This window comes from Oncorhynchus clarkii, chromosome 17 (assembly GCF_045791955.1).
Source record: "Oncorhynchus clarkii lewisi isolate Uvic-CL-2024 chromosome 17, UVic_Ocla_1.0, whole genome shotgun sequence".
Lineage (NCBI taxonomy): Eukaryota > Metazoa > Chordata > Actinopteri > Salmoniformes > Salmonidae > Oncorhynchus > Oncorhynchus clarkii.
In genome coordinates, this window is record NC_092163.1 from 15810828 (window position 1) to 15838138 (window position 27311).

A 27311-nucleotide genomic window follows, 5' to 3' on the forward strand; every position below is an offset into this window, starting at 1 on the left:
GGAAGCTCTATTCAATCTGTATTGTAGGGCACAACTACACTCTCGAGACACCTGTTAGAGGAAGCTCTATTCAATCTGTATTGTAGGGCACAACTACACTCTCGAGACACCTGTTAGAGGAAGCTCTATTCAATCTGTATTGTAGGGCACAACTACACTCTCGAGACACCTGTTAGAGGAAGCTCTATTCAATCCGTAATGTAGGGCACAACTACACTCTCGAGACACCTGTTAAAGGAAGCTCTATTCAATCCGTATTGTAGGGCACAACTACACTCTCGAGACACCTGTTAAAGGAAGCTCTATTCAATCCGTATTGTAGGGCACAACTACACTCCCGAGACACCTGTTAGAGGAAGTTCTATTCAATCCGTATTGTAGGGCACAACTACACTCTCGAGACACCTGTTAAAGGAAGCTCTATTCAATCCGTAATGTAGGGCACAACTACACTCCGAGACACCTGTTAAAGGAAGCTCTATTAAATCCGTAATGTAGGGCACAACTACACTCCGAGACACCTGTTAAAGGAAGCTCTATTAAATCCGTAATGTAGGGCACAACTACACTCCGAGACACCTGTTAAAGGAAGCTCTATTAAATCCGTAATGTAGGGCACAACTACACTCTCGAGACACCTGTTAAAGGAAGCTCTATTAAATCCGTAATGTAGGGCACAACTACACTCCGAGACACCTGTTAAAGGAAGCTCTATTAAATCCGTAATGTAGGGCACAACTACACTCCGAGACACCTGTTAAAGGAAGCTCTATTCAATCCGTATTGTAGGGCACAACTACACTCTCGAGACACCTGTTAAAGGAAGCTCTATTAAATCCGTAATGTAGGGCACAACTACACTCCGAGACACCTGTTAGAGGAAGCTCTATTCAATCTGTATTGTGGAAGTTCATTTAAAGGTAATTTCCAATTGCCAGCTCAATCAGAATTTACCTTAACATTTCTAGTGTGCGAACTGTAACGCTTCAGATTAAATACAGCTTTTTTTATTTATTTAACCAGGCAAGTCAGTTAAGAACAAATTCTTATTTACAATGACAGCCTACCCCAGCCAACACTGGTCCAATTGTGCACCACCCTATGGGACTCCCAATCACAGCCAGATGTGATACAGCCTGGATTTGAACCAGGGACTATAGTGAAGCCTTGCACTGAGATGCAGTGCCTTAGACCACAGCGCCACTTGGGTGCCCCAAGTGAAGAGACGTTGCACTCGGGAGCCTTAAGACATTGCAATACGTTTTTTTTCATACATTTGTCATAAGTCCATGACAGTCCCTCAATTATATCAACATTCGTGTTCACTTTCTGTACCCAGGAAAGGTCAGGGCTCGATTCAATCCATAAGGCTGAAGATCTGTGCTACAATGCAGTTTAAATGTAAAGGTAAATTCCTATTAAGTGGACATCAGCAGCGTTTACTGTGAATGCAGTCTCCTACAACTGCGGAGACATTGCCTTTAAACCGCTGTATCACGGATCTTCTAACGGATCGAATCGGGCCGTCACCGTTAAAATACATCATTACACTTGTTCCTCTTTGACCTTTCTCACCCATGCCGGTGGTTTCCAGGTAACAACAGGCCCTAGCCTTGTGGAAGGCTCTGGAGTTTTCCCAATTCTTGGCCCGGTTTGGATTCTTTAAAAAGTGCATCCTTTGTTCCTCCCTTGAAGTAACTGATTAGAAATGACTGGACAGGTGAAAGCCATGCGGTAGAGCCCTTCCACTCACCTGCCCAGGACAAAAACAAATCTGCTCTTTACTTGTAAAATGTTCCAAAAAGGACATTGTCTTTTTACCTAAATATGCAAACAGTCAGAGAATTCATAGCAAGCAGTGCACTGGGTTAGTCAGATTTGATTAAATATAACAGAACAGATCACCTGGATTTACATTCACTCTCACTGGGTGGGTTGCAAAAAATGAACTGAAAGCCACACCCCCAATAAACCATGATTATGAATGACTGCATTGAGCCATTTGCCACTGTGCTTCTATGGCTATAATCACCATGCTACTGCCTATTTCATTTGTTCATTTAGCAAACAAGACAACTCATAATCCAGTACGTTTATCAGTCAACACACCTATATTTTAGCTGCAATTAGTCTTAAAAATGCTACATTTTCAAAATGTGTAGAATAACACGAGATGAGCTATAAAACTGCACATTTTCCTTTACCCAATGGCAAAATTGCAGGAAGTTAGCTGCCCAAATTGATGCAGGCCCACGTGACAAGTTTCTGGCTACGCCAATGATGTTGCCCCCCGGCTGGTGGAGACTATAACATCTGGGTTGTCATCTGAAGCAGGTCCCTGGTTCAAATCACAGAGTAGTTTTTGTTTTCTAACTTCTCCCGACTCCTTACTGAATTTAGACCACTTCCCTAAAACAACCCATCATATCTGTCCCTTCAGGCGTAGTTACCCTCTGTGCTCTCCAATCTGGGGAGAGAAACATGCATGACTGAATTGAAAGTCTGTAGAGGCTCCTCCGCAAGGGACAAAGTGGAATCACATTATTTCTACAATGAATATGCTTTATTGTCTTTTACAAAAAAAATGACTGTAGTCTAGAAATACAGGAGGCAAAGAAGAAATAAAATGGGGGGGGGGGGGGGGGGGGGGGTTGCTGTTGTAATGAAATCCTGGTCGTCAACAGCCAGTCTGAGAATAATAATAATAATAAAAGTAGTAAAACTACATAGATGTTAAAGCTTTTAACCAAATGAAATCACATTCTGCTCTTGAAGGGGGAGCAGAAGGCTCCACATCTCACATAGTTAATAGTAACACTGATTTCTGACCCACACTCACACCACCTATGGAGAGAGACATTGTTACAGGTATATGAGCGGGAGGGGAGGTATCGCACTGGGTATGATATGACACACAGCAGAAATACACAAGACGAAGGGTTAGAAGAAGAAAAGAGTAGTGTTTGTTTTCCGTTCACCAGGTTTGCCTCGTTAGCTTTTTATGTAGCACACACAGCTCACCTAAACGTCCTTCTGTTTAATACAGGTGCTCACCGTGCATTACCCACTAGTGTTCTTATCTAGTGTCTAAGGCACTTTAAAGAAACATGTCATCACAGCTGAGCTAACATTGGAGTAAAAGTGGCAGTTTCCATTCATTACCATAATACTGAACAGAGATGCCAAAGGAAGAATAGAGCGCTGATGAATATGGACATTCTGGTACGTTAAGAGTGGCTTAATAGTTTTAGAGGTTTGAGATGCTATCCCCAGTGGAAGGCTTTTATATCTAGGAATACTAAGTGCTTGGTAGTTGGTGTGTCAGCGTATACTAAAAGAGAGTTAGGGGTCCTACTTTACAACCAAACCATGGCACAAACACAGTGAGATGGCGGGGCCCCCCTTGCTCTGAGCGGTAAGCTTTAGCTAGTCAAACTACACGTTCAATCGAAGCTCTCAACATTAGTGTTGGACTAAGGGGCTGTATTGTACATCATGTGACCACTCAGAGAGAAGCTTAGGGTTTCCTGGCTCCAGTTACAGGGGCATATGAACACTCATTGTGCAGTTACGTGCAGTTTCCAGCAATTCTCAGTGATACGTACGCCAGCGACCATCTATCTAAGCACACCACACCTCACTGCCTTCAACGCTTCTTCCTGAACAACAGGACAAATAGTGTTCCAACTGGTCAAAATACAGCAACCAACAACGTCCATCATGACCTATGTGATTCCTATAAGAAGTCAGTCACCAATTGTTTTTAAAGTGTTGTGACGAGATGCTGTGGCAAGTGGAGAAAAGCTTTTCACAGTTAATACGTCCTTTCCATTCCATGTTTTTCTCCCAGAACAGGTCAAGACTGTGTGAATCCACCATCTTGTTTCATTGTAGTGTTTGGAAGTGGAACAACAGTCTGTACGTCAGTCTGTACGTCAGACTCGTGCAATGAGGGAAGCGGAGGCCTCTCCATTGACCTCTGACCTACTGTTGAATAGGACTATGTCCTCTCTGATGAGAGTTTTGTTAGGCCTGCTTTAAGCCAGGGAAGAGATGGTGGCTTTACATTTGGTGACACAAGACAATGTTTTGTTTCATGTGGGAGGAGGATGACAAAGGGGAACGTTTCCTAGTTTAGCTCCTTTCCTTGCAGTTTGGCGTTCAGGGGCACATACCTTACATACTCACATGTGCACACACGCATAGTTCATAAGTAAAAAGCACTTGTACATTAAGTTTACATACTCATTTAAGCGGAGCACATAATTCCACGCCTAGGGAGGACTATATTAAGATCGTTGGGACACTCGCCGGGCCGAGCAGCTAGCCAGAGTAGAGTAGGAATATTGTTAGAGTAAGGCAGATTAAAGCCGCTCAAGTGGGGGTAATTGTTTTGTCATCCCCAGGAATGGAGCATTTCTGGGGGGTGGGGTGGTCTGGGTTGTATCCATTAGAACACACCGTAGAAAAACTTTTGAAAGCATCTTTCAACGGAAAATGAAAACAAGTGGTTCCTTATGGACAAATCCAGGTAGTCACTCCCTGTTTCTTCTGTTTTGGTGCCTAATGAACAGGACCCTGGTTCTCCCTGCTGTTGACTCGTGGACAGGGACAGATGGAGAGGCTGAGGTGTTGTAGTCACCATTCTGCCAGGCTGGCTAATTGATAGGGTTGGTAGGATTAGCAGGGAGCGTCTATTCGGTCTGGTTGGAGGCTTGCGTGTCGTTGTGGTCGCTGGCGCGGCTGTCGGCGTCGTCGTCAGAATTGTCCACGGAGGTTCCATCGATCTGGAGCTGCCGGCTGCGGCCTGAACGGCTAGACGAGAAGCTGATGGGGCCTCCACGCCTGAGGACGACAGGCAAATACAGTTGAAGTTGCAAGTTTACATACACCTTAGCCAAATACATTTAAACTCAAGTTTTTCACAATTCCTGACATTTAATTGCAGTACAAATTCCCTGTCTTAGGTCAGTTAGGATCACCACTTTATTTTAAGAATGTGAAATGTCAGAATAATAGTAGAGAGAAGGATTTATTTAAGCTTTTATTTCTTTCATCACATTCCCAGTGGGTCAGAAGTTTACATACACTCAATTAGTATTTAATAGCATTGCCTTTAAATTGTTTAACTTGGGTCAAATGTTTTGGGTAGCCTTCCACAAGCTTCCCACAATAAGTTGGGTGAATTTTGGCCCATTCCTCCTGACAGTTCTGGTGTAACTGAGTCAGGTTTGTAGGCCTCCTTGCTCACACACGCTTTTTCAGTTCTGCCCACACAATTTCTATAGGATTGAGAACAGGGCTTTCTGATGGCCACTCCAATACCTTGACTTTGTTGTCCTTAAGCCATTTTGCAACAACTTTGGAAGTATGCTTGGGGTGATTGTCCATTTGGAAGACCCATTTGCAACCAAGCTTTAACTTCCTGACTGATGTCTTGAGATGTTGCTTCAATATATCCACATCATTTTCCTCCCTCATGATGCCATCTATTTTGTGAAGTGCACCAGTCCCTCCTGCAGGAAAGCACCCCCACAACATGAGATGCTGCCACCCCCGTGCTTCATGGTTGGGATGGTGTTCTTCGGCTTGCAAGCCTCCCCCTTTTTCCTTCAAACATAACAATGGTCATTATGGCCAAACAGTTCTATTTTTCTTTCATCAGACCAGAGGACATTTCTCCAAAACCTTTGTCCCCATGTACAGTTGCAAACCGTAGTCTGACTATTTTATGGCGGTTTTGGAGCAGTGGCTTCTTCCTTGCTGAGCAGTCTTTGAGGTTATGTCGATATAGGACTCGTTTTACTGTGGATATAGATACTTTTGTACCTGTTTCTAGCATCTTCAAAAGGTCCTTTGCTGTTGTTCTGGGATTGATTTGCACTTTTCGCACCAAAGTAAGTTCAACTCCAGGAGACAGAACTCCTTCCTGAGCGGTATGACAGCTGCGTGGTCGTATGGTGTTTATACTTGCGTACTATTGTTTGTACAGATGAACGTGGTACATTCAGACGTTTGGAAATTGCTCCCAAGGATGAACCAGACTTGTGGAGGTCTACAATATCTTTTCTGACGCTGATTTCTTTTGATTTTCCCATGGTGTCAAGCAGAGGCACTGAGTTTGAAGGTAGTCCGTGAAATACATCCACAGGTATCTCCAATTGGCTCAAATGATGTCAATTAGCCTATCCGAAGCTTCTAAAGCCATGACATCATTTTCTGGAATTTTCCAAGCTGTCTAAATGCAGTCACCTTAGTGTATGTAAACTTCTGACTCACTGGAATTGTGATACAGTGAATTATAAGTGAAATAATTTGTCTGTAAACAATTGTTGGAAAAATGTCCTAACCGACTTGCCAAAACTATAGTTTGTTAACAAGACATTTGTGGAGTGGTTGAAAAAGTTTTAATGACGCCAACCTAAGTGTATCTAAACTTCTGACTTCAACTGTACATACATGGTCATTTATCACACCCACAGATCTATGACAGGTGTGTGTCCTGTTGCATCTATAGGTGTGTTGATGAACATGTATGGGAAGTGAATGAATGTCTTCTTCTTTGTTTTAAAGAAACTGGCAGAGGGATTGCTGATAGGCATAAAGAACTATGTGAAGTGTATATACAGAGTGTTATGAGGGGCTGCACCTGAGGCGGTTCTTGAGTGTGTTGACCTCACGGGTCAGGCCCTCGCTGGCCTCGGTAGCGTCGTCCAGCTCCCTCTGTAGTTTCCTACGTGAGGCGTTGGCCCTGGTAGCCTCCTCCTCAGCCTCCTCTAGCTGACGCTTCAGCTGCTTCATTCGAGAGTTGGCCTTCTCCATCTGACCGGGGGAGGATTTGAATTTTATTGGCACAATTCAACGTATTTACATTGCAAATTCATGGGCCAATTCAAGATTAAAACACTGCAAGTGCACGGGCAGAGACAGGAGAGAGAGAGGAGAGAGGAGAGAGGAGAGAGGAGAGAGGAGAGAGAGAGAGAGAGAGAAAATTTGGAAAAACAAGGATGGAGACAAAGGTTTGGAGACAAAGGTTTGGAGACAAAAGTTTGGGACAGACAGAGGAATTCAGAGAGGGAACCAAAGCTACAGAAGAGCGTGGGTGGGAATAGAGAGAGAGAGAGAGAGCCAAAGCTACAGAAGAGTGTGGGTGGGAATAGGAGAGAGACAGAGACACTCTGATTATAGTGAATTAGTAGCTAACATGGCATCCATGGCCTTTTACTCACCCTTTCTAAATGTCGGAACAGATTGTTTCAAGCTCAATGTGGACCCGAGACGACCACTCACCTGCTCCTTGTACTGGTCGGCATGGCGACGCTCGTCCTCCACCTGAATCACCACCTCTTTCAGCTTCTTCTCTGTGCGTCGGACAATCTTATTGGCTGCTGCCCTCTCCCTGGGAGAAAAAATAGTGATAACGGGAAAGTGGGTAAATAGTGTAACTGACTCATATCTGATGGGGACATACATTTGCATCAGGATGTAGTAAAAGCCTCCACTTTAGGCAACCTCGTACAATACCGTTCAAAAGTTTGGGGTCATGTAGAAATGTCCTTGTTTTTTAAAGAAAAGCTTTTTTTTTTGTCCATTAAAATAACATTGAATTGATAAATGACTATTGTAGATGGAAATGGCTGATTTTGAATAGAATATCTACATAGGCGTACAGAGGCCCATTATCAGCAACCATCACTCCTGTGTTCCAATGGCACGTTGTGTTAGCTAATGGCTGACAACTGTTGTTCTGATTAAAGAAGCAAAAAAAACGGCCTTCTTTAGACTAGTTGAGTATCTAGAGCATCAGAATTGTGGATTCGATTACAGGCTCAAAATGTCCAGAAACAAATAACTTTCTTCTGAAACTCATCCATCTTTTCTTGATCTGAGAAACGAAGGCTATTCCATGCGAGAAATTGCCAAGAAACTGAAGATCTCGTACAACGCTGTGTACTACTCCCTTCACAGAACAGAGCAAACTGGCTCTAACCAGAATAGAAAGAGGAATGGGAGGCCCTGGTGCACAACTTAGCAAGAGGACAAGTACATTAGAGTGTTTAGTTTGAGAAACAGACGCCTCACAAGTCCTCAACTGGCAGCTTCATGAAATAGTACCCACAAAACACCAGTCTCAACGTCAACAATGAAGAGGCGACTCCGGGATGCTGGCCTTCTAGGCAGAGTAGCAAAGAATAAGCCATATCTCAGGCTGGCCAAAAAAAAACACAAAAAAAAGATTAAGATGGGCAAAAGAACACAGACACTGGACAGAGGAAGATGTTAAAAACGTGTTATGGACAGACGAATCTAAGTTTGAGGTGTTCGGATCACAAAGGAAAACATTTGTGAGCCGCAGAAAAAATGAAAAGATGCTGGACGAGTGCTTGACGCCATCTGTCAAGCATGGTGGAGGCAATATGATGATCTGGGGGTGCTTTGTTGGTGGTAAAGTGGGATATTTGTACAGGGTAAAACGGATCTTGAAGAAGGAAGGCTATCAATTCATTTTGCAACGCCATGCCATACCCTCTGGACGGCGCTTAATTGGAGCCAATTTCCTCCTGAAATCTCTTCAGATTACCTCAACAAGTTGACAACTAGAATGCCAAAGGTCTGCAAGGCTATAATAGCTGAAAATGGAGGATTCTTTGACGAAAGCAATTATTGTTTCAATTAAAACCTTGTCAACAACTTGACTATATTTCCTATTCATTTTGCAACTCATTTCATGTATGTTTTCATGGAAAACAAGGACATTTCTAAGTGACCCAAAACTTTTGAATGGTAGTGGATGTTTTCAGCCCCCAAATGTTAAAGGTCCAATGCAGTCATATATATCTCAATATCAAATCATTTCTGGGTAACAATGAAGTGCCTTACGGTGATTGTTTTCAATTAAAATGGTCAAAAAGAAATCTTTGCTTCTTGGCAAAGAGCAATTTCTCAAGTAAGAATTTAACGAGGACTGTCAGGGAGTGGGGAGGGGAAAACAAAAAAAAAATGCTGTTATTGGCAGAAAAGTATGGAACTCTTTCTTATTGGTCTATTAACTAATTTACCATATTGTGATGACACCAGGCATGCAAAAACTCCATCCCACCAAAACGGGCTGAAACTTTCAGGCTGTCTTTATACTAAAAGGACATCCATCATAATTTTCACAATTTCACAGTATTATTTCAACCTCCAGGTGTGGAAATGTATATACACAGCACAGAAAAATCACATTTTGGACTGCACTGGGCCTGTAAAGGTCCAGATTATGAGTAGTTTGTAATGTGATTATAGATCTGTGGTTAGGGGAAACTGCTACCTCTAGCGGTCTATTGAGTATGGGTAAATCATTACATTGAGTGTATGAGCTAGAGTCCACCTATTCAAGCCCTCATTTAATTCTAGGAAACCTCCCATCTTTAAACTCTGACCCCCATTCTGACGTCTATTTAGTACAGTATATAGAAGGCTTCTTACTTGGCCTCCTGCTCCAGTTGCTCCTCCAGCTGCAGTATCTTGGCCTCCAGGGCGGTGATGGCAGCCTTGAACTTGGACTTGACTGCCCCCTCCAGCTCTCCCAGCTTGGCCTTCAGCTCCTTGTTCTGCCTCTCCATTCCTTGACGGGCGTTCTCACTCTTCTGGGCCGCACTGCGCTCCCCAGCCAGCTCCGTGTTCAGGATGTCCACCTTGGGATAGAAATGGGGATAAAGGGAAAGAGGGTCACTCTTTGTCCATCTCTATATAAAGCCGTTAGTTGTGGGTCCCAGGAAGTAGTCTGGTGTGCTACTTGTTAGTGCAGTTCATTATAGACTACTCTCCAGGCCATAGAATGGTCCAGGAATCATCTCTGTGTATGAGTGAATCTCAAAATGACTTTCCTCTTGTCCGATCTCCTCCTCAAAACGTCTAGAGACAATGCCGGTTTAAGGAGAGTTTTACCTGTTCTGTACCTTCATGAGCTGTGTACGTGTTTGACAATGTGAGAGTTGTACTGTACCTGCATGGTGGTCTTGCGGAAGCGGTCGTTGAGCAGCTCCATGTTGCTCTGTTCCTCCTCTAGTTCCTCCTCCAGCTGCGAGATGCGGGCCTCCAGCCTCCTCTTCTCATCTAGCAGGGCCGACCTGACACAAACAAGTGATTGATTCGGTGATGTGGTTGGTACAGAACGCAGTAGAGAAATCAGGGGGGGAGGCTGCTGGTCCACTTAAAGCTGGTATGTAACTTTTTGGGTGACCTGACCAAATTCAGATAGAAATGTGAGTTATAGATCTGTCATTCTCATTGAAAGCAAGTCTAAGAAGCGGTAGATCTGTTCTACACGCGCTATTCATATGCTTGCCGTTCTTAAGTTTCGTTTGTGCGTCTTTTACTTTCAGTTTTGTACACCAGCTTCAAACTGCTGAAAATACAACATTTTGGGTTATTGAAAATATATTTCATAGCGGTTTAGATGGTACAATGATTCTCTACACACGATACATTGTTTGTTTTGTCACAGAACCTGAAATTAGCAACCAGTGATTTCTGCATGTTGCACCATTAAATCTGTAAAATATCATGTTTGAATTTGATCATTAATCAGCTATGTAGCGACTCACTTTCCAGAGGCGCTATTTGAGATCTCGTCGGCCAGCTCGTCTCTCTCCTGCTCAGCGTGTCTACGGGCCCTCTCTGAAGCCGCCAGGTCCTCCTGCAGCTGTAGGATCTCAGCTTCCAGGCCCTTTAGTTTCTTCTCGTTCTCTTTAGACTGTGCAAAGATCTCATCACGGGATGCTCTGGCCTCCTCCAGCTCCCTCTGGTAGTCCTTCATCTGGGCCTGCAGGGGGCAGCAGCGAGGCAAAGAGTGAGACCAACGTTCTGGGGCAACTCTACAGGGTTAGTTAGGGGTCAACTCCATTTCAAATTAGATTTTATTCAATACTCCTCTATGGCAGCATTTACACAGGCAGCCCAATTCTGATATTGTTTGCCACTAATTGGTCTTTTAACCAATCAGATTAATCTGTTGCCCATAATTGGGCTGCCTGTATAAAATGCAGCCTACGAGAAAATGTTACAAATTCAGTTTTTCTTCCCGAATTGAAATAGAACCGACCCCAACCCCGTAGCTGTACTGAATATAATAGTGTAAGGCCAGCGGGGAAGCTACAAATGAGACCAACTTGGACAACTAGAGTTTACAGCATCAGGGATGTCATCTAAATACAGACGTTGGTAGTCCTGGACATATTCTAATCTAAGATACATTAAAGCTGACTACACAGTGGACAGACAGGCACAGATACCATACCTGCAGGGGCTACCAGTCCATTTTAATGATAAAAGGATACAGGTGTAAGAAATAATATTGCTGATTATCAGAGATCAAACAACTAGGAGTTCTTAATTAATCAGGCAAAATATATCGACATTGTAGGATTGCAAAATTCTGCTAACTTTCCCAATATTCCCAGAATTCCTGGTTGGAAGATTCAATATTTATAAATCTACATAATAGATCAACACAACTTGAGAATGAACAAGCAAACACAAATCCTGTATGAAGTCTCACCTGTAGTTTTCTGAGCTGTTTGATGGCTTCATCTCTGGCCTTGTTGGATGCTTCTATTTGCCCCTCCAGGTCCTTGAGGTCCATCTCCAGCTTCTTTTTAGCTGCCACGGCCAGGGCTCTCTGCTTCCTCTCATCCTCCAGCTCTGCCTCCATCTCACGAACCTGTGGAAGGGGTCAGGGGTCAGACAACAAGATATTACAGAGAGGGATGAAAACACCAAGTAAGTGATGAAACCTAGTTTGGGTTCTAGCTTGCTCGGATGCAATAACGGTTAGGGTGAAGATGGATGGGAAGTACACAACGAGTCCATACGTTTTTGACCATATAATGATATGGTGATTATTTTCTTCCGAACTGTTGGCCAGGCTAAATCACCCGAGTTTCTATTAGAAATCTGACTGTTACTCCCTAAACAGGGTCCTCTCTGCTCATCTCTGTACCTGTTTGACCAGCGTCCTCTTCTTCTCCTCGTTCTGTTCGTCTCTGGCCTGCAGGTCCCTGTCGAACTGGGCCTTCATGGCCTGCATGTTGACCTCCAGACGTAGCTTGCCGTCCTCCGTGGCCTGCAGCTCGTCCTCCAGCTCCTCCAGCTGGGTCCTCATCTCCTCCACCTGCTGCTCCAGGGTGCGCTTCGACTTCTCCAGCTCATGGACCTACACACAGGGGGACGTGGAGAGACTGTTAGCAGCAACATCTCTTTTCTGGGTCGAAAACTGTCATAAGAAAGCCATCCCATAGGATTAGTCAAACAAACTTTCACTCAAAGCAACATTCTATGGTGGGTAGACAGCGTTCTTTCAAAATGAAGTAATTTACAGAAGGCTTCATGTGTGTAAGGTCTCCAACAACGTTTAGGAACCACCACCAGCTCCTGTAACACAGGGATTCTCAGTCATTCTGTGGTGTGTGGATTGGTGGCCATATTGGAAGAAACATACCAAAACCTGTACATTTTGGTTCTATCAATCCTCATTGGATGAGCCTAGCCAAGTCAAGGCTTAGGACTGGGTTGTATAAGGTATTTATGAACCTTCAGCTCCTGTACGGGGGGTTTAAACTACGTACGCTCTTGCCCACGTCGTCCTTTGAGCTCATCAGGTCCTCCATCTCAGTCCTCAGCTGCTTGTTGAGCCTCTCAAACTCCTCCTTGGCCTCCAGGGCCTCGTCCAGAGCCCGGGCCATAGACAGAGCCTTAGTCTCCTTCTCCCTGGCCTCAGCCTCGGCCTTGTCACGCTCCTCAGCATAGCGGGCAGAGATGGTCTTCTCTTCAGCCAGGAGCTAATATAGAGGGAGAAGATAGTGATGAAGAAGGATGGCAAGCAATGTCTTACTGGTAAGTTAATGTTAACGAAGGCAATCATTGGAATCAAGAAATCACAAAAACAGCCATTCCTTAATTAATGGCAGGTCTACTTTTATTTTGCGGAGGGGGAAAGGAGATAAGTAAAGGTGAGAGGAGGGAGAAAAGGAAGCAAGATAGAGGAAAGGATAGAGACAAATGGAGATGATAAGATACCTGGTCAAACTTCTTCTGCTTCTTCTCCAGGTTGGAGACGATGGTCCTCTGGTGGTCCAGGTCCACCATGAGGTCGTCCAGCTCCTGCTGCAGGCGGGTCTTGGTCTTCTCCATCTTGTCGAAGGCGGAGGCTTTCTCCTCCAGCCGCTGGCTGGTCAGCTCCATGTCCTTCTGCAGCTTCCTCTTCACCTCCTCCAGAGACTCCAGGGTCCCCAAGTCCTCATCCAGCTTCTTCCTCGACTCAAACAGCTAGATAGAGAAGACAAGGGTTTTCAGGTTGTTGTTGTTTTTCTGTGGTTCTTACATGAGGAAATAATGTTCACAGCTTTGTGAGTGAGCATTTGATATACAGAAAATGACAGTGGTCTTTTTTTGAAAAACCACATTACATCATCTTAGTGTTGGGGAAGCTACTATGTATTTTACCAAGATAGCAATTACTTCACAGTGAAATAAGTTAAACTACACTAAAGCTACTCTTAGGAAAAATATCAGTTTACTTAACTAAAGTGACTTTAAAAAAGTAGTTCAATGTGTGAAGGAACATTTTATGTTTGTGCTTTTCTAATAAACAATTCGACTGGGTTCATGCAAGTGACTGATCGTGCCCGGGAGGAACCCTCACGACCAGTATCTGCAATTTGGCAGTACGCCCAGAACATTATTTTGAGAACGGAAAGAGATATCTCAGTTTCAAGGTCTCAGCTTGGAGAGAAGAAGCCTCATGAGGTACTGGTCTGTCACATGCATGAATTAAACGTTAATGATGAATTCATTATGAATAATGAATAAGCTAAATCATGCAAATATAACTTGTCTGTGTAAGCTGTATATAAGAGATCTAACGGGACTGCCCCGCCAGAGCTCACTTCAGACCGGTACTTTAGTTTGACTGTGACCTATCCAGTCAACCTATCCATTTAATAAAGAATGATTCATTTAAAATTGACTTCAGGTGTCCCTGGTGGTAACTTCCATGACAACTACTTCCAAACTACTTCATGAAAAATGATATGTAAATCCGATATGTCGTACACTACAAATAGCAAGAATAGATCACTTTAGGGTCATATGTTAACAGAATGTGTTATTTAGCCTATTAAACAAAAACGATGTTCCAAGAGAGAATTAGGCAGGTCTGATGCTGAAAAATAAAAACATGTATTGCCTAACTACTGACAACACTACCTAGATTTGAATTTAGTTCAACTACCACCAAGCTACTGCAAAATGTAGTTAGATTACTAGTAGAACTACATGTAGTTTACTTCTCCCCAACACTGTATTCAACTTATACCCAATACCTATTTCGTGAGTAAGGAATTTAGCTACCACAACCTGTAGTAAATGGTGGGTGTTCACAGCTGGAAAACCCTGTCCTATTGGCAGTGAAACATTAAGAATAACAGTGGGGTCCAAACCTGAGCCTGTAGCGTGGCCAGTTGTTTCTCCAGGTTCCTGCGGGCCTCCTCGTCCTCCTCCTGCTGCTCCTGCAGGGTGCTCTTGTCCTCCTCCAGCTGACGGATACGAGAGCTCAGGTTCAGCTTCTGACGAGTCTCCTCCTGGAGCAGCTCCTACACGCACGCACACACACACACACAAAAGACGCAAAGACCCAACGGTAGTGAAACATCACTTACAATGAGACTCGTTGGATGGAGACAGTGATATGCTGTTTATACAGCCGATTGGCATTAGCTACAAGTGTCTCCAATAATGAAGCGTCATCAAAGGACATAGCACATTACAATACCTCCAACTTCGATTTCAACTATTAGAGCATGTAATGACGTATAAGGAGTCTCTGCTCACCTGTGTGTCCTGTAACGCACTCTCCAGGCCGGCTGAATCCTTGGCCAGCTTGATTCCCTTCTTCTCAGCGTCCTCCAGCAGGGCGGAGACAGTGTCCAGCTCCGTCTACAGACAAAGGTCTATAAATATCTCTTCATAGTCACATGAAAGCATATTCACTCCCATTTTGAGAAACCAATTGACTTCCAACACATAGTGACAACGACAGACAGCGCGGTCCGTTGACTTGGCCTCTAACCTGCAGTTTGTGTGTGCGGTCGGCCAGTTCCACTTTGGCCCTCTCTCCCTCGGTGGCTCGGGCCAGGAACTCCTGCAGCTGAGCATCCATCTTCTTCCTCTTGTGTTCTGACTCTGTCTTGGCCTGCTGAAGCCCCTTCACCTCGCTCACCAGCTCCTTGTTGTCACTCTCCAGGGTACACTTGTTCTTCTCCAGGTTGGACTTGAACTGCAGCGGAAAGAGGAGAGAGAGGGGTTGTGGTATACATTGGGGAGATGAGAGAATTTTACACAGGGTATGTTGGGTAGGCCCGTCCTCTTGGCCAGCTTAGCAAAGAAGGGATAGTGTAGTGTTACTACTGATATAGATGACGTTATGTTGACAAGTCTATTTTCTCAGGTAGCGACCAATGATTTATATATACATTAGATGACTGATAGGGGGTGCTGTGTTGAAGCCACCGTGCCTATATCTTGGGAGTGTAAAAAAAATAGTTTGGAAGCTAAAGAAATGCATTTATTAAATGTCTACATTCGTTTTTGCCACGTGTATTATAAACACCTTAATGCATACGTTTACATTTTATTGTGAGATAAATATATTTTTTAATGAAAATCAAATATAAAAACACTATACTTTTTAGAGATTACTAATGCTACTGTCCCCATGACAACTTACTTAAATACATGTCATTATGTCCTTGAAACATTTCATTTAAATACTGTAGAATTCCATTCATTCCTATGGAGGACTTCTCCTACTGGGGAGTGTCAATATGGCCGACCGGTGGCTTCAAAGCCTCTCAATGGCCAATACATATCATCAGCAATCCAGGCTTTATATACATCGTTGGAGGAGATCCACCCTCTTGACCTGCTAAACATGTGGTGTTACTATTGTATAACGACGTTATGGTTGGCAGGTGTCATGTCTGATGGTGGACCTAGCCTCTAGGCCTGCTAAGCATGTAATGAATGATATGTTACTAGATGATTGACAGGTGCATTGTCTCTGATTATAGACCCACCCTCTTGGCCTGCTCCAAATTCTCAGACAGCTCCTCCAGGGCGGTGGAGTGTCTCTGTCTCATCTCCAGGACCTGAGACTCGTGGTTTTTGGTCTCCTCGTCGATGGCCTTCTTCAGCTCAGCCACCTCCTGCTCTCGCTTGGTCCTGAGAGGAGAGAAAGGAGAGGAGAGAGGGGTTAGGAAGGAAGGTAGACCCTTAAACCTTTACACCTCCCTGAGGTGCTGTGTCTCTCCATAGCCCTCATGCAGATACACACGCAGGTACTTTGCCAAACTATGACAGTGCCACTTTTTCAGTGCGACCCTACATCGGCTCTTTATCCTTTTCTAAAAGCACCGAATAAACACATTGGGACTACAGTAAACATATAAGCGTATCAGCGCAGCAGAGAGCAGTACATCTGACAAGCAGTGTCCCAGTACCTGAGCTCCTGCTGGGCAGCGGTGGTATCCAGAGTGTCCTCCAGCTCAGTCTTCAGAGCCTCCAGCTCCTCACTGAGGTCCCTCTTGACTTTCTCCGCCTTGTTCCTGGACACCTTCTCTGACTCCAGGTCCTCCTGCAGCTCTGACAGCTGGGCCTGCAGCTCCCGCACAGCTTTCAGAGCGTTGTTCTTCTGGGCCACCTCTTCATCACCCCTGGTACACACACACACACACAACCAATCAATTCCAAAATCAATTCCAAACAACAACATAGAAATCGTTAGATTAGCTAGCTATTGTCAGGATACATTCCATTTCAATGAAGAGGTGAGAAATCATGTTGTGGGGCGTTCATCTGAGCAGTGCTTCTATAGTACCAGAGATGGGTAAAACCATGGCACACAAAACTGCTACATGAAATCACTGCACATTCTCTAAATCTCCCAAAATGGCTGATCATTTCAAAATCATACAGGCCCTAGCAAGTGAGACTGCAGCGTGGTGACAAAATCCCAGTGAACACAGGGTGGCAGTGTGATCGACCTTACAGCGAGTGAGCTCATGAGTACCCGTGTGTGTTAGTCAGTCTGCCGTGTGTGTGTGTTTGTGTGTGTGTCCGAGCAGTGAGTTTCTTGACCGTGTCTGTCTGTGCCTTTCTCTGTCAGTAGAAATACCATTGCGAGTGAGGCCATAATGAGATTGAATATGTGTTGTTGCTGGCAGTCAGGCAAGATTAAACTACTATTATTATTATTATTATTATGGATTCTGACACATACTCACTCTAATATATCTACCCCTGGATTGCTAATTAGACTCATTCTGTCATTTCTTGATTTGAATTTTCATTATTTGTGTATGTGTATTGTGTTTGAGAGACATTCTGCTACACTGTTGGAGCCAGTAACATAAACATTTCACTGCACCTGCTATAACACCTGCTAATCTGTGTACGCAACCAATAAACTTTCATTTGACTCCTGAGCCTTGCCTGCATTCCTTAGACATTCCTGCGTTAGAGCTTCTGAAGAGGCCTGTGCCTTTGCCAGGACCAAATAATGACTCCATGTCCAATTAGGTATTACACTGATGAAGCCATGAATAATAATATAGCTACTAATGAGACATTATAGTCAAATAGCAACTGTCCAAACTATGGTAATTCAATAGCCCTACAATTATAAACAGTCATACAATTCCAACTGGAATACTGTAGCCTAAGTAACGGTTTAATCAACTAGCCTATGACCAAGTGATGATTTCAGAAGGTCATTTAGGGGAGACTGTCTTCCATTGGCCTACAGTCTACACCTGAATTCACCAGTGTCTACACCTGAATTGGCCACTGTCTACACCTGAATTGGCCACTGTCTACACCTGAATTCGCCACTGTCTACATCTGAATTCGCTACAGTCACCACCTGAATTCGCCACATCTAAATGATTGGACTTCACCTTCATGCCAATGACCTCTGTTGCAGCCAGAGGAGGAGCTCATTAGTATGTGGTCTCAGTTTCCCTAATCAAAAGGGACTTAATTGAACGTGACACCAAATGTGTTGCTCATTAATATTTTCCACTAAATTAGGTCTAAATTGGCTTCGGATTACAAAGAATGTTAAATGAACAATCGAGGTAATACTTGGATGCAAGTTGACACTCTTTCTCCTTCTTCCAAGAGACAGGTCTTTTTCAAGCCAAGCCTGGTCATGTTTTCCTTGAGTCCGGCAGTCCTGTTCAGAAGCTATTCAAAATAAGCGTCTGTGAAGCGCAAACAGATTCCGTGATCAAATCCCTCTGAGGTGCGAGACGATCCGTCATGGCTGCCATGCCCAAGCTGAGATTCCTTTTCCTTTCCGTTGGGAAATGCAGTGAGAGACTTGGATGGGGCATATCATCCATCTCTATCCATCTGCCTCGGAGTGTGCGTGTGTGCTATGTCTCTAGTGAGGGTGATAGCCAGCATAGCAGCACGCACTGCACTAAGGAAGGCATTAGTTAAGTTTAGTGTGAACCGATGCCACTGAACAACTAAGCAGCTGGACTGTGTGGCTGCTTTTACATATTGAGTTCAAAGCCAACATGAGGGTATTTGCCCACATGAAAAAATACTGTGGTATACTGTGGTTAAATAATATTGTATTCACTGTAGTGTTTTTGCGGACTTTACTGTAGTATTTACAATCTACTGCACTGTTGAAACTAGTAACGTAAGCATTTCGCTGCACCTGCTACAACACCTGCTAATCTGTGTATATACTACAGTCATTACTGTAGTGTTTTTGTGGTCTGTAGCATACTGTAGTATTTACTATAGTATACTACAACATTCTATAGTAAGTACTATACATGATTGAGGGATTCTACAGTGTGTAGTATAGTATTCTACAGTATACAACACAATTCTATACTAAGTACTACACACGATTGAGGGATTCTACAGTGTGTAGTATACTATTCTACTGTATACTACAGAATTCTATAGTAAGTACTGTAGTATTCTTTAGTAAACTGTGGTATTATTTAATGCGTGTGTGCCTGCCGGGTCTCAACTGCTTGGGCCCTGTAGAGTGGACTGTTGCTATGGGGACAGGCGATGAAAGTGGGAGTATATGTGTGGGTGCAGATCTAGCCGGTATGGTTTACTGGACCACAGTGGTGGTCGGGCAGGTTGCCATAGGAACAGGCAACATGCGCGGTACCGGCCTGCATGGTGGGCAAAGCTTATTGATCCAGGTAGCTTTCACATAGTGCATCCTCCATTTCATTCGATTTCACCGTTTCAAAACATTTTCTTGTTTCGTTATTGAGAATCCATTTTGGGGCTGGAGACGAGTATCTCACCTGGACAGAGCAGCCTGTAGCTCCTCCTCCTTCTTGGCCAGCTGGATCTTGAGCTCCTCTATCTGGGCCTGCAGCTCAGCTATCTGGTCCTGGAGGTCCGAGGTCTCAGCGTCTAGCTTCCTCTTGGCCTTCTCCAGCTCCTGACGAGTCTTCTCCTCCTTCTTCAGGCGCTCTGATGACACACACACACACACATACACACACATAGACACACGTACGCAGACAGACACACAAGGTGGAAGGGCAGCGGGGTCAGCCAAACGATGAAAATAGATGTAGGCCCAGCAATCAAAAGTATCCACTCCAACATTCCACTTAAGCAGAAGTAACCAGATTCTTCAGCTTGGTAAGCCATTAAGTCATTGTGGTGTCCGAACTGAAATGGAATTCCTATGCATACGCAGAATCACATTACCAGAGAAGTCTTCATCTTATCTAGTCTGTAGTCTCATCTTAATGTTATTATATGCAGTTGAACGTCTGCCATGTTGAGGGAGTTACAGTAAATTCTACAACTTTCCTCGATTCCTTGCATCATCAAAATGCTTTGGAGAAGAATGCCTGATGGGAAGGACCTTGGACCTTCTCCTCCAATGAAGGTAGAGAAAGAGAGCGAGGAAGAAAGAGAGCAAGGAATCGAGGAGACCAATTGAGGAAGAGCCACGTGAAGCCTTTACCTTCCAGGTCGACCATCATCACCTCCTGCTTGTTCTTGACCTTGCCCAGGTTCTTGGCCTTCTCCTCCTCCTCTGTCAGCTGGGAGGTCATCTCGGCGACACGGTCGTCCAGCAGCTTCTTCTCCTGTTGGGTGGAGAGATGTTAAACCTCTCTACAGTTTTCTACAACAGGGGTCTGCAACGTGTGGCTCCAGAGCCTCATGTGGTTCTTTAGCTTTCCTTCATGGCATCTTGTAATAAATAATTTGTATCAGATTAAGATCATTTTAAAAATCTCTACTATTCCCTGTACCCTTTAGGGTTCTATACAGGTCTAATACCTAATTTATGCCTTCTGCTTCAATCAATCATATCGGACACTCGATATTACGTTTTGTTCGAGGGGACCTAGCGGACGGTTTGGAAGCAGAAGGTGTAAATCAGGCTTAAGTGTGCATTCTTGTCTGACCTTGAGGAACTTGGAGTTCTGGTCCTCCAGCAGTAGAATGTCCTCCTCCATCTTCTTGATCTTGGCCTCGGCCGTCACCTTCTCCAGCTGCAGCTTCTGCCTGGCTGCCTCCTCCTCATCTAACTGCTCCTCTAGATCCTATGGATAGACAATGGACATACATATGTTCAACCAACAGAGACACTCAGTATCTTCAGCACAAGAATATGTACTGCAATGCTGAAGTTATCAATAGTTTTAGTTTGAATGAATTCCATCTAAACCAACATTAACTCATGAACTGATGGTGTGTGTGTGTGTGTGTGTGTGTGTGTGTGTGTGTGTGTGTGTGTGAGCGCAGGTGTCCATGCTGCATCCATATGTGCATATATGCGTCTCTCTCCGACCTGGATGTGGGTCTGCATCTTCTTCTTCTCATTCTGCATGCTCTGGTTCCTCTCCTCCTCCTCCTCTACTCTGGACTCCAGGTCGTGGAGGATCTCCTCCAGCTCCTGCTTCTTAGCGGCCAGGCGGGCCCTCATCTCCTCCGCCTCGGCAAACAGCTCCGTCTCCGCCTGCAACTGCTCTGCAAGGATGTTCTTCTCCTCTAGGAGCTGTGGGGGACACAGAGGATAGAGAGCAAAGTTTACCTACGCTTCTTTTCTAGATGTTATTTGATTCGAATGTTGAAAGGTCAAACCTCCTCAAGCCTATAAAAAAGGTGCTATCTCGAACCGAAAAGGGATCTTTGTTTGTCCCCATAGGAGAACCCTTTGAAGAACCCCTTTTGGTTCCAGGTAGAGCCCTTTAGAACCCTATCCACAGAGGGTTCTACATGGAACCCAAAATAGTTCTACTTGGAACGAAAAATGGTTCTCCTATGGGGACAACAGCAGAACCCCTTTGGAAGCCTTTTTTCTAAGAGTATACTACTCAACCTTCAAACCTAGTGGCTGGACATCTACTACACTGCATGAACTATGGAAGCCAACAACATTCACAACGGCTGGAGCAAGTTGTGTTATGTTGTTTTATCTCCAGCAGTGCATATTTCAGAAGAATAGCTAGACTGAGGTATGGAACCATGGCATTGGGTTCAGGTACGGGCTCCAGGTAGTAGCTCACCTGTTGGTGTTTCCTCTCCATATCCACCAGCTCTCCCTCCACCTTGCTCTGCCTCTCCTTCACCTTGACCAGCTCCTCATCTTTGGCCTGCATCTCCTCCTCCTGCCGGGTCACCTGGAGCAGAGGCTTCACCTGGAAGGGAAACAGGAGGAGTGTAGAAAAGGCCCATGGAGTTGGTGGGATAATCCTTTAATTCATTGCCATTTACTCAGCTGGGCCAGGGGCGCTTTAATTAGGTCAGGTGGAAATGTCTGACAGATCTCAACTCCATAAAAGGAGGAAATTGCCATCGCCTGATCTCGCTGCTTTCGCTTCCTTAACTCCATCTGACCCAGAAGTTCTGTGCGTCCATGAATCCACGTAAATCCACCGACTCTTACCTTTCATCTGAATTATCTGTGGCGATCGGGAGAGTGGGCCATTCAGTTACTCTTAATAGTTATTACAGCGGAGCGCGGCTTGGAGCGCACGCTTCAAACATATTGTGTAATGTGAATTGTCAATGATCACGGCCCTACGGATCCTCATAGGCCAATTATGCAATCGATATGGTTCATATGTATTGAAATTAATTATATATGTACACATGAAGACAATTGAAAGAGTGAAATGAGAAACGTCATTGTTTGCTAACTGATTGACTTTGATAATGGGTAGATTGTATAACCATTCACTGTTTGTATTCTTTCATAATTGATGATAAATAGTTACGAGCCTAAATGACTCCCGGATTATTACTATTGACTTCTTAATGAACTGGACTGTTGAATTCCCTAAATTATGTTAATAATGAATGATATGATTTGATCTTTGATTATGAATTTGATTGGATACATGTTATTTGTTTCCTTTGTGATGCAGCACAGACTACTCAGTAAATATACCACTTTATGGTTAAAGGAATTCCTGCCTCAGTCTCATCCATTCCTCTGTCACCTGACACGTGACCACCTGTTCACCTTCACTGTCAGTCATCCTACCTGTCCAGCTACCCACACAGATTCCACTAATCTTTCAAGGAGGGTCCCATCAAGGTCAGGGGAGGGAGGAATGGAAGAAAGGAATAGGATAAGGTGTAGAGAAATGGCCATATGCATCCTGTTAACAGAGGGTGTAGATGTGGTCTCACGGCACGCTCCATCAGTAAAACCCCCACTCACCTTGGTGAAGAGTCTCCACCACTGCCAGTGGCGCAGCTTGAGGTAGGCAGCACAGTTCCTCTGGAGGACCTTCAGAGCACTCAGCTGCTGCTGCTTCTTAGCAAACGCCCTGAGGAGATGCATAATTAAGAGACTGATATCCCATACAGCTTTACTTTCACTACTTAACTTGGCCACAGCTGTATCCCAAACCATAACGCACACAGTGTCATTTTGACTTTATACCGTTTTAGCAACATCATAACTTATCTGTACTTATGCCGTCGTTTTTGTGAGTTGCATTGAAATCAAAGGGCATGAACATGCCTCAGTAATGAGGTGGACATTTAAACCTACTTGACTGAGTGATAGGGGAGAGACAGTGGGGCTGCTGAGTCATGGTACTTACTATGTAAAGTGATTTGAAGTCTGGAAGTCTGGAAGGTCTGGCTATATAAATATGAATTAAGTTCTGAATCCATCATTAACCCTAATGACTCACTTGCGTGCCAGGTAGCCGCGGCAGACAGACTGGAAGTAGATGATGATGTCAGTGATCTTCAGGTCTCTCTCCTCCTCCAGGTGGGCCAGGACTCCGGTCCTGAAGAAGATCTTACTCTGGCCGATACGGAACAGGTTGGGGTCCAGTTCCAACGCTCGGATCTGTTACAATACACAGGAGAATACGAGTAAATGAGAAAAGTCAGCATGCAAATCAGATATTTTTTGTTTGTTAATTGTGTCATTTTAAACAGGGTGGTGCAATGACACAACTCATATTTTCATAAGTTTCAACACTTTTGCTCATTGTGTTAGTTAATAGATAACATTGGAAGTCCTTTACCATCCTTTCGCAGGCCTGTTTCCCGTCCATGAAGCCCTTGGGGATGGCATTAGGGGTCAGGATCTCGTACCTGGGATAAATAGAGAAGTATTAGGAGTTAACACACTGGCATATACCCAGAGATCACTGTAAGTGAGGGCAGTCTAGTCGGCTCACAGTGAAGACAAAGAACACAAGCACAGTAGTTATGTGTCCTGTTTCCGTGGTTACCTCTGTCTGAACTCCTGGAAGACGATGCGGTTGGGGAAGCCTTGTCTGCAGATACGGATTCCCTCCAGAACTCCATTACACCTCAGCTGGTCCAGAACCAGGTGGGGCTCCAGCTTACCAGCCTGACATGGGAGAGAGATGAAGTGTTATAAATAAATAATGCACAAATCTGGTACAGGTATACAAGCAAAGACTATTACCTATTAACCTACAGAAGGTCTAGCAACATATACTCAGAGAAAACCCTGAAATTAAGAGATCAATTCAAGTCTCACCCCTGTTGGCTATAGTATAGAACAGGTGGCCTGGTATAGTTAGACTGACATGTAAAGTATGACAGGATATACTACTCACCTTCTTCTCGTGGTTGGGGATAATACAGCGGACGAAGTTGGGGTTGGTGTTCCTCAAGGTGGCCATGAGCTTGGTGAGGGACTCCTTGTAGAGCTGGCCCACCGTGCGGAACATGCCCTTCTTGGTCTTGTAGGTGGCTCCGAACGTCGTCTCCGCCATGCCCGCCACCTGGTCCAGGCCCACGATGCGGTCCACTGGCGAGAGAGGGAAGGAAAAGGGTTAGAATGGGTGGGGGAACTTGGAGAGAGGTGTTGGGAGCTAAATCACAGACAGACAGACAGACAGACAGACAGACAGACAGACAGACAGACAGACAGACAGACAGACAGACAAGACACAGACACAGGATGCCGGGAGTAGCAGCAGCCAGCAGCAATGTGTGTCAGCTGCGGGTGTGGATAGATGAGGACCACTAGGTATGACTGGCAGCCTCTGTGGATTGGTGGGGACGGGCAAGGACAGGGCTAGAGGATCACCTAAAACTGTAGCCCCGGACAAGCACAACTGATTCAACACGTCAAGTAATCATCAAGACCCCGATGAGTTGAATCAGGAGTTTTTATCCGGGGCTACAACAACGATGTGTGCTGTTGGGGGTACTGGAGGACTGGAGATGGGAACCACTGCTATACAGTATACATGCTTGGTTCCAGGGTCTGTATTCGTAAACGTTCTTCAGGCTCGGTACAGCTGATGAGGGGAGGGATGGTTGCTAGTCTTCTTGAGCACTATGTTCTCACACTACTCCTTTCAGCAGTCATTCAGAGTGACACCCTTTTAGAATAACCACAAATGAAAGGCCTATTCTTTGGTATGAAACAAAAGGCATTGATTTCACAGCCTGGGACCTTTCGTACACGTTGGCTTTTTGCATCATATTAGCATAATCTGACAGTAAGTCACACAGGGCCACATCATATCCATAACTTCAGATTCACAACATGCCTTGTTTTATTTTGTGTGTGTCATTATTGCTGGGCTGGTGTGTTGACAAGCGTCATATTTCCAACACGTTGCATAAAACAGTTTTGATACGAGGCATGCTGATGAATTAACCATTGTTTATCCAAGTGTCCATACAGGTAATTCATCAAAATCAAACCTCCAACTGTGTTATTTGGCTCCTATGTTTTCAGGCAAACAGAACTCCAGGAATGTCCTACAAAGTTCCAGACGTTTTGCATTCAGTCTGTAGATATTGTACCACTGTTACACCTGCTGTGTATCAACGTCTGTAGTACTGTAGAATCGGGCCAAGAGAAATGCCAAATACCACATGTGGTTCCAATTCTCTGCTACTTTGAAAAAATAAAAGGGGGAAATGAATGCCATTAATCTTTCGTCAGTCAAGCCTCAATTCTTTAATTCCCTTTACGCTTAAATATATGCCTTGGAAAGGGAATACAACCCTTAATAAAAATACAGATTCCAGAAAGGAGAACAGGCTTTGGTTCGAAATACTGAATAACCAGTGCTCTTAACCATTCCAACATACTGTAAGGAAGCGGTCGAAATTTACACTATTGTTACCCGGAGGAAAATGGGGGAGGGTCATGCTTTTTCAATTTCAGTCAGGGGGAGGGTTCAGTATTTTTTTATTTGGTCCAGGGGAGGGTCATGTCATTCGGAAGAGATTAAATGTCATACACTCATAGGAAGAAGTTAATATCTAGAACCTAAAGGGGTTCTTTGGCTGTCCCCATAGGAGAACCCTTTGAAGAAGCCTTTTTGGTTCTAGGCAGAACCCTTTTGAGTTCAATGTAGAACCCTTTATACAGAGGGTTCTACAAGGAACCCAAAATAGTTCTACCTGGAACCAAAAAGGGTTCTACCTGGACCAAAAAGGTTTATTCTACGGGGACAGCCGGAGAACCCTTTTTCTAAAAGTGTATTGCTCAGTGTTTGAGAATTAGTTGCTCATTATATCTGGATGTGTGCCCGATGCTGCCCCGCCTCCCTGATTCTCTGCTTGGTGCGCAATATCAAGTGCCACTACTGTGGTCTCAATAAAATTATCCATAGACTATACTATATGCTATAAGCCTAGGCTATATGAAGAGTATGCTTGGAAAAGCACAGAGCAACATTATATTTCTCATAAAATGTACTTCCTTCTCATGTTTTTGCGCTGCTGGGATGGTGTACAACCAGGCTACACTCTCAACCAATCAATCAAATTGATTTATAAAGCCCTTTTTACATCAGCAGATGTCACAAAGTGCCTATACAGAAACCAAGCCTAAAACTCTAAACAGCAAGCAATGCCGATGTAGAAGCACGGTGGCTAGGAAAATCCCCTAGAAAGGCTCTGAGGAGTAGGCCAGTCCTCTTCTGGCTGTGCCGGGTGGAGATTATAAGAGTACATTGCCATTAAGGCCAGATTGTTCTTCAAGATGTTCAAATGTTCATAGATGACCAGCAGGGTCAGATAATAATCATAGTGGTTATAGAAGGTGCAACAGGTCAGCACCTCAGGTGTAAATGTCAGTTGGCTTTTCATAGCCGAGCATTCAGAGGTCGAGACAGTAGGTGCGGTAGAGAGAGTGAGAGAGAGCGAGGGAGAGTTGTAATTACACACTGCAATTGATAGGCTGGCCTGCCCTGCTCTTGTTGATGTAGGCCTAAAATCTTTTGTTCAGCCTAACCATTTCCGTCCCAAAAATGCTATGTTTGTGTGCGCGGACTAGCCCTACTGATGACCTGTTCAGTTTGAGAGGAAGAGCGTGAAGACGAAAAGGAGGACCGGAGGTAAGCTTGCTACTGCTATAATTGATTTTAATAAAAAACAATGTTTCGTTGCCCATAATGAAGCTATTTATCAGAGTTACTGACCTCACAATAAGCCATATTCAAGTAATTTACATAGCTTACATTACGATGAAGCGGCAGCCGCGGAGATGGACAGCGCATGGGTGCTGGAAGGCTAGTTCAAGTCCTAATTCATTTAAACGATCTTCATTTTAATTTGACTTCAGGCTACTAACAACAAGAGGGCTTTGTGTTGGAGACGATTTCTTCCTATTCAAGAAATAAGAGGTAGGCCTACCTGTTTGACAGATTAAATTGTAGTCTACCTTCCATAGACTTTGTCAGCCAAGTCCTTCAGACACCATTACACTCCTTAAATATCTCAGTGTCAGTGGAGGGCTT

The 27311-nt window shown here is 44.3% G+C and overlaps 1 protein-coding gene across 4 annotated transcripts in view; it reads right to left on the reverse strand.

Annotated features, from left to right (window-relative positions):
* Nucleotides 1-2544: 2544 nt before the first annotated feature.
* The window catches only part of LOC139370324 (myosin-10-like), a 95580-nt gene continuing 70813 nt past the window's right edge, over nucleotides 2545-27311 (reverse strand). For all 4 annotated transcript variants that reach the window (XM_071109727.1, XM_071109730.1, XM_071109729.1 and 1 more), the window contains 25 exons: nucleotides 24162-24355; nucleotides 23808-23929; nucleotides 23598-23667; nucleotides 23256-23416; nucleotides 22775-22883; nucleotides 21615-21746; nucleotides 20897-21103; nucleotides 20511-20648; nucleotides 20063-20186; nucleotides 19386-19557; nucleotides 16542-16754; nucleotides 16119-16263; nucleotides 15113-15319; nucleotides 14875-14979; nucleotides 14484-14636; nucleotides 13063-13311; nucleotides 12612-12824; nucleotides 11987-12199; nucleotides 11546-11707; nucleotides 10593-10810; nucleotides 9992-10115; nucleotides 9472-9680; nucleotides 7291-7399; nucleotides 6650-6822; nucleotides 2545-4845 (listed from right to left, as the gene is read on the reverse strand). In XM_071109727.1, coding sequence (XP_070965828.1) covers nucleotides 4695-4845; nucleotides 6650-6822; nucleotides 7291-7399; nucleotides 9472-9680; nucleotides 9992-10115; nucleotides 10593-10810; nucleotides 11546-11707; nucleotides 11987-12199; nucleotides 12612-12824; nucleotides 13063-13311; nucleotides 14484-14636; nucleotides 14875-14979; nucleotides 15113-15319; nucleotides 16119-16263; nucleotides 16542-16754; nucleotides 19386-19557; nucleotides 20063-20186; nucleotides 20511-20648; nucleotides 20897-21103; nucleotides 21615-21746; nucleotides 22775-22883; nucleotides 23256-23416; nucleotides 23598-23667; nucleotides 23808-23929; nucleotides 24162-24355 — 4073 coding nt within the window. In that variant the 3' untranslated portion in view covers nucleotides 2545-4694. The remainder of the gene's footprint in view (nucleotides 4846-6649; nucleotides 6823-7290; nucleotides 7400-9471; nucleotides 9681-9991; nucleotides 10116-10592; nucleotides 10811-11545; nucleotides 11708-11986; nucleotides 12200-12611; nucleotides 12825-13062; nucleotides 13312-14483; nucleotides 14637-14874; nucleotides 14980-15112; nucleotides 15320-16118; nucleotides 16264-16541; nucleotides 16755-19385; nucleotides 19558-20062; nucleotides 20187-20510; nucleotides 20649-20896; nucleotides 21104-21614; nucleotides 21747-22774; nucleotides 22884-23255; nucleotides 23417-23597; nucleotides 23668-23807; nucleotides 23930-24161; nucleotides 24356-27311) is intronic.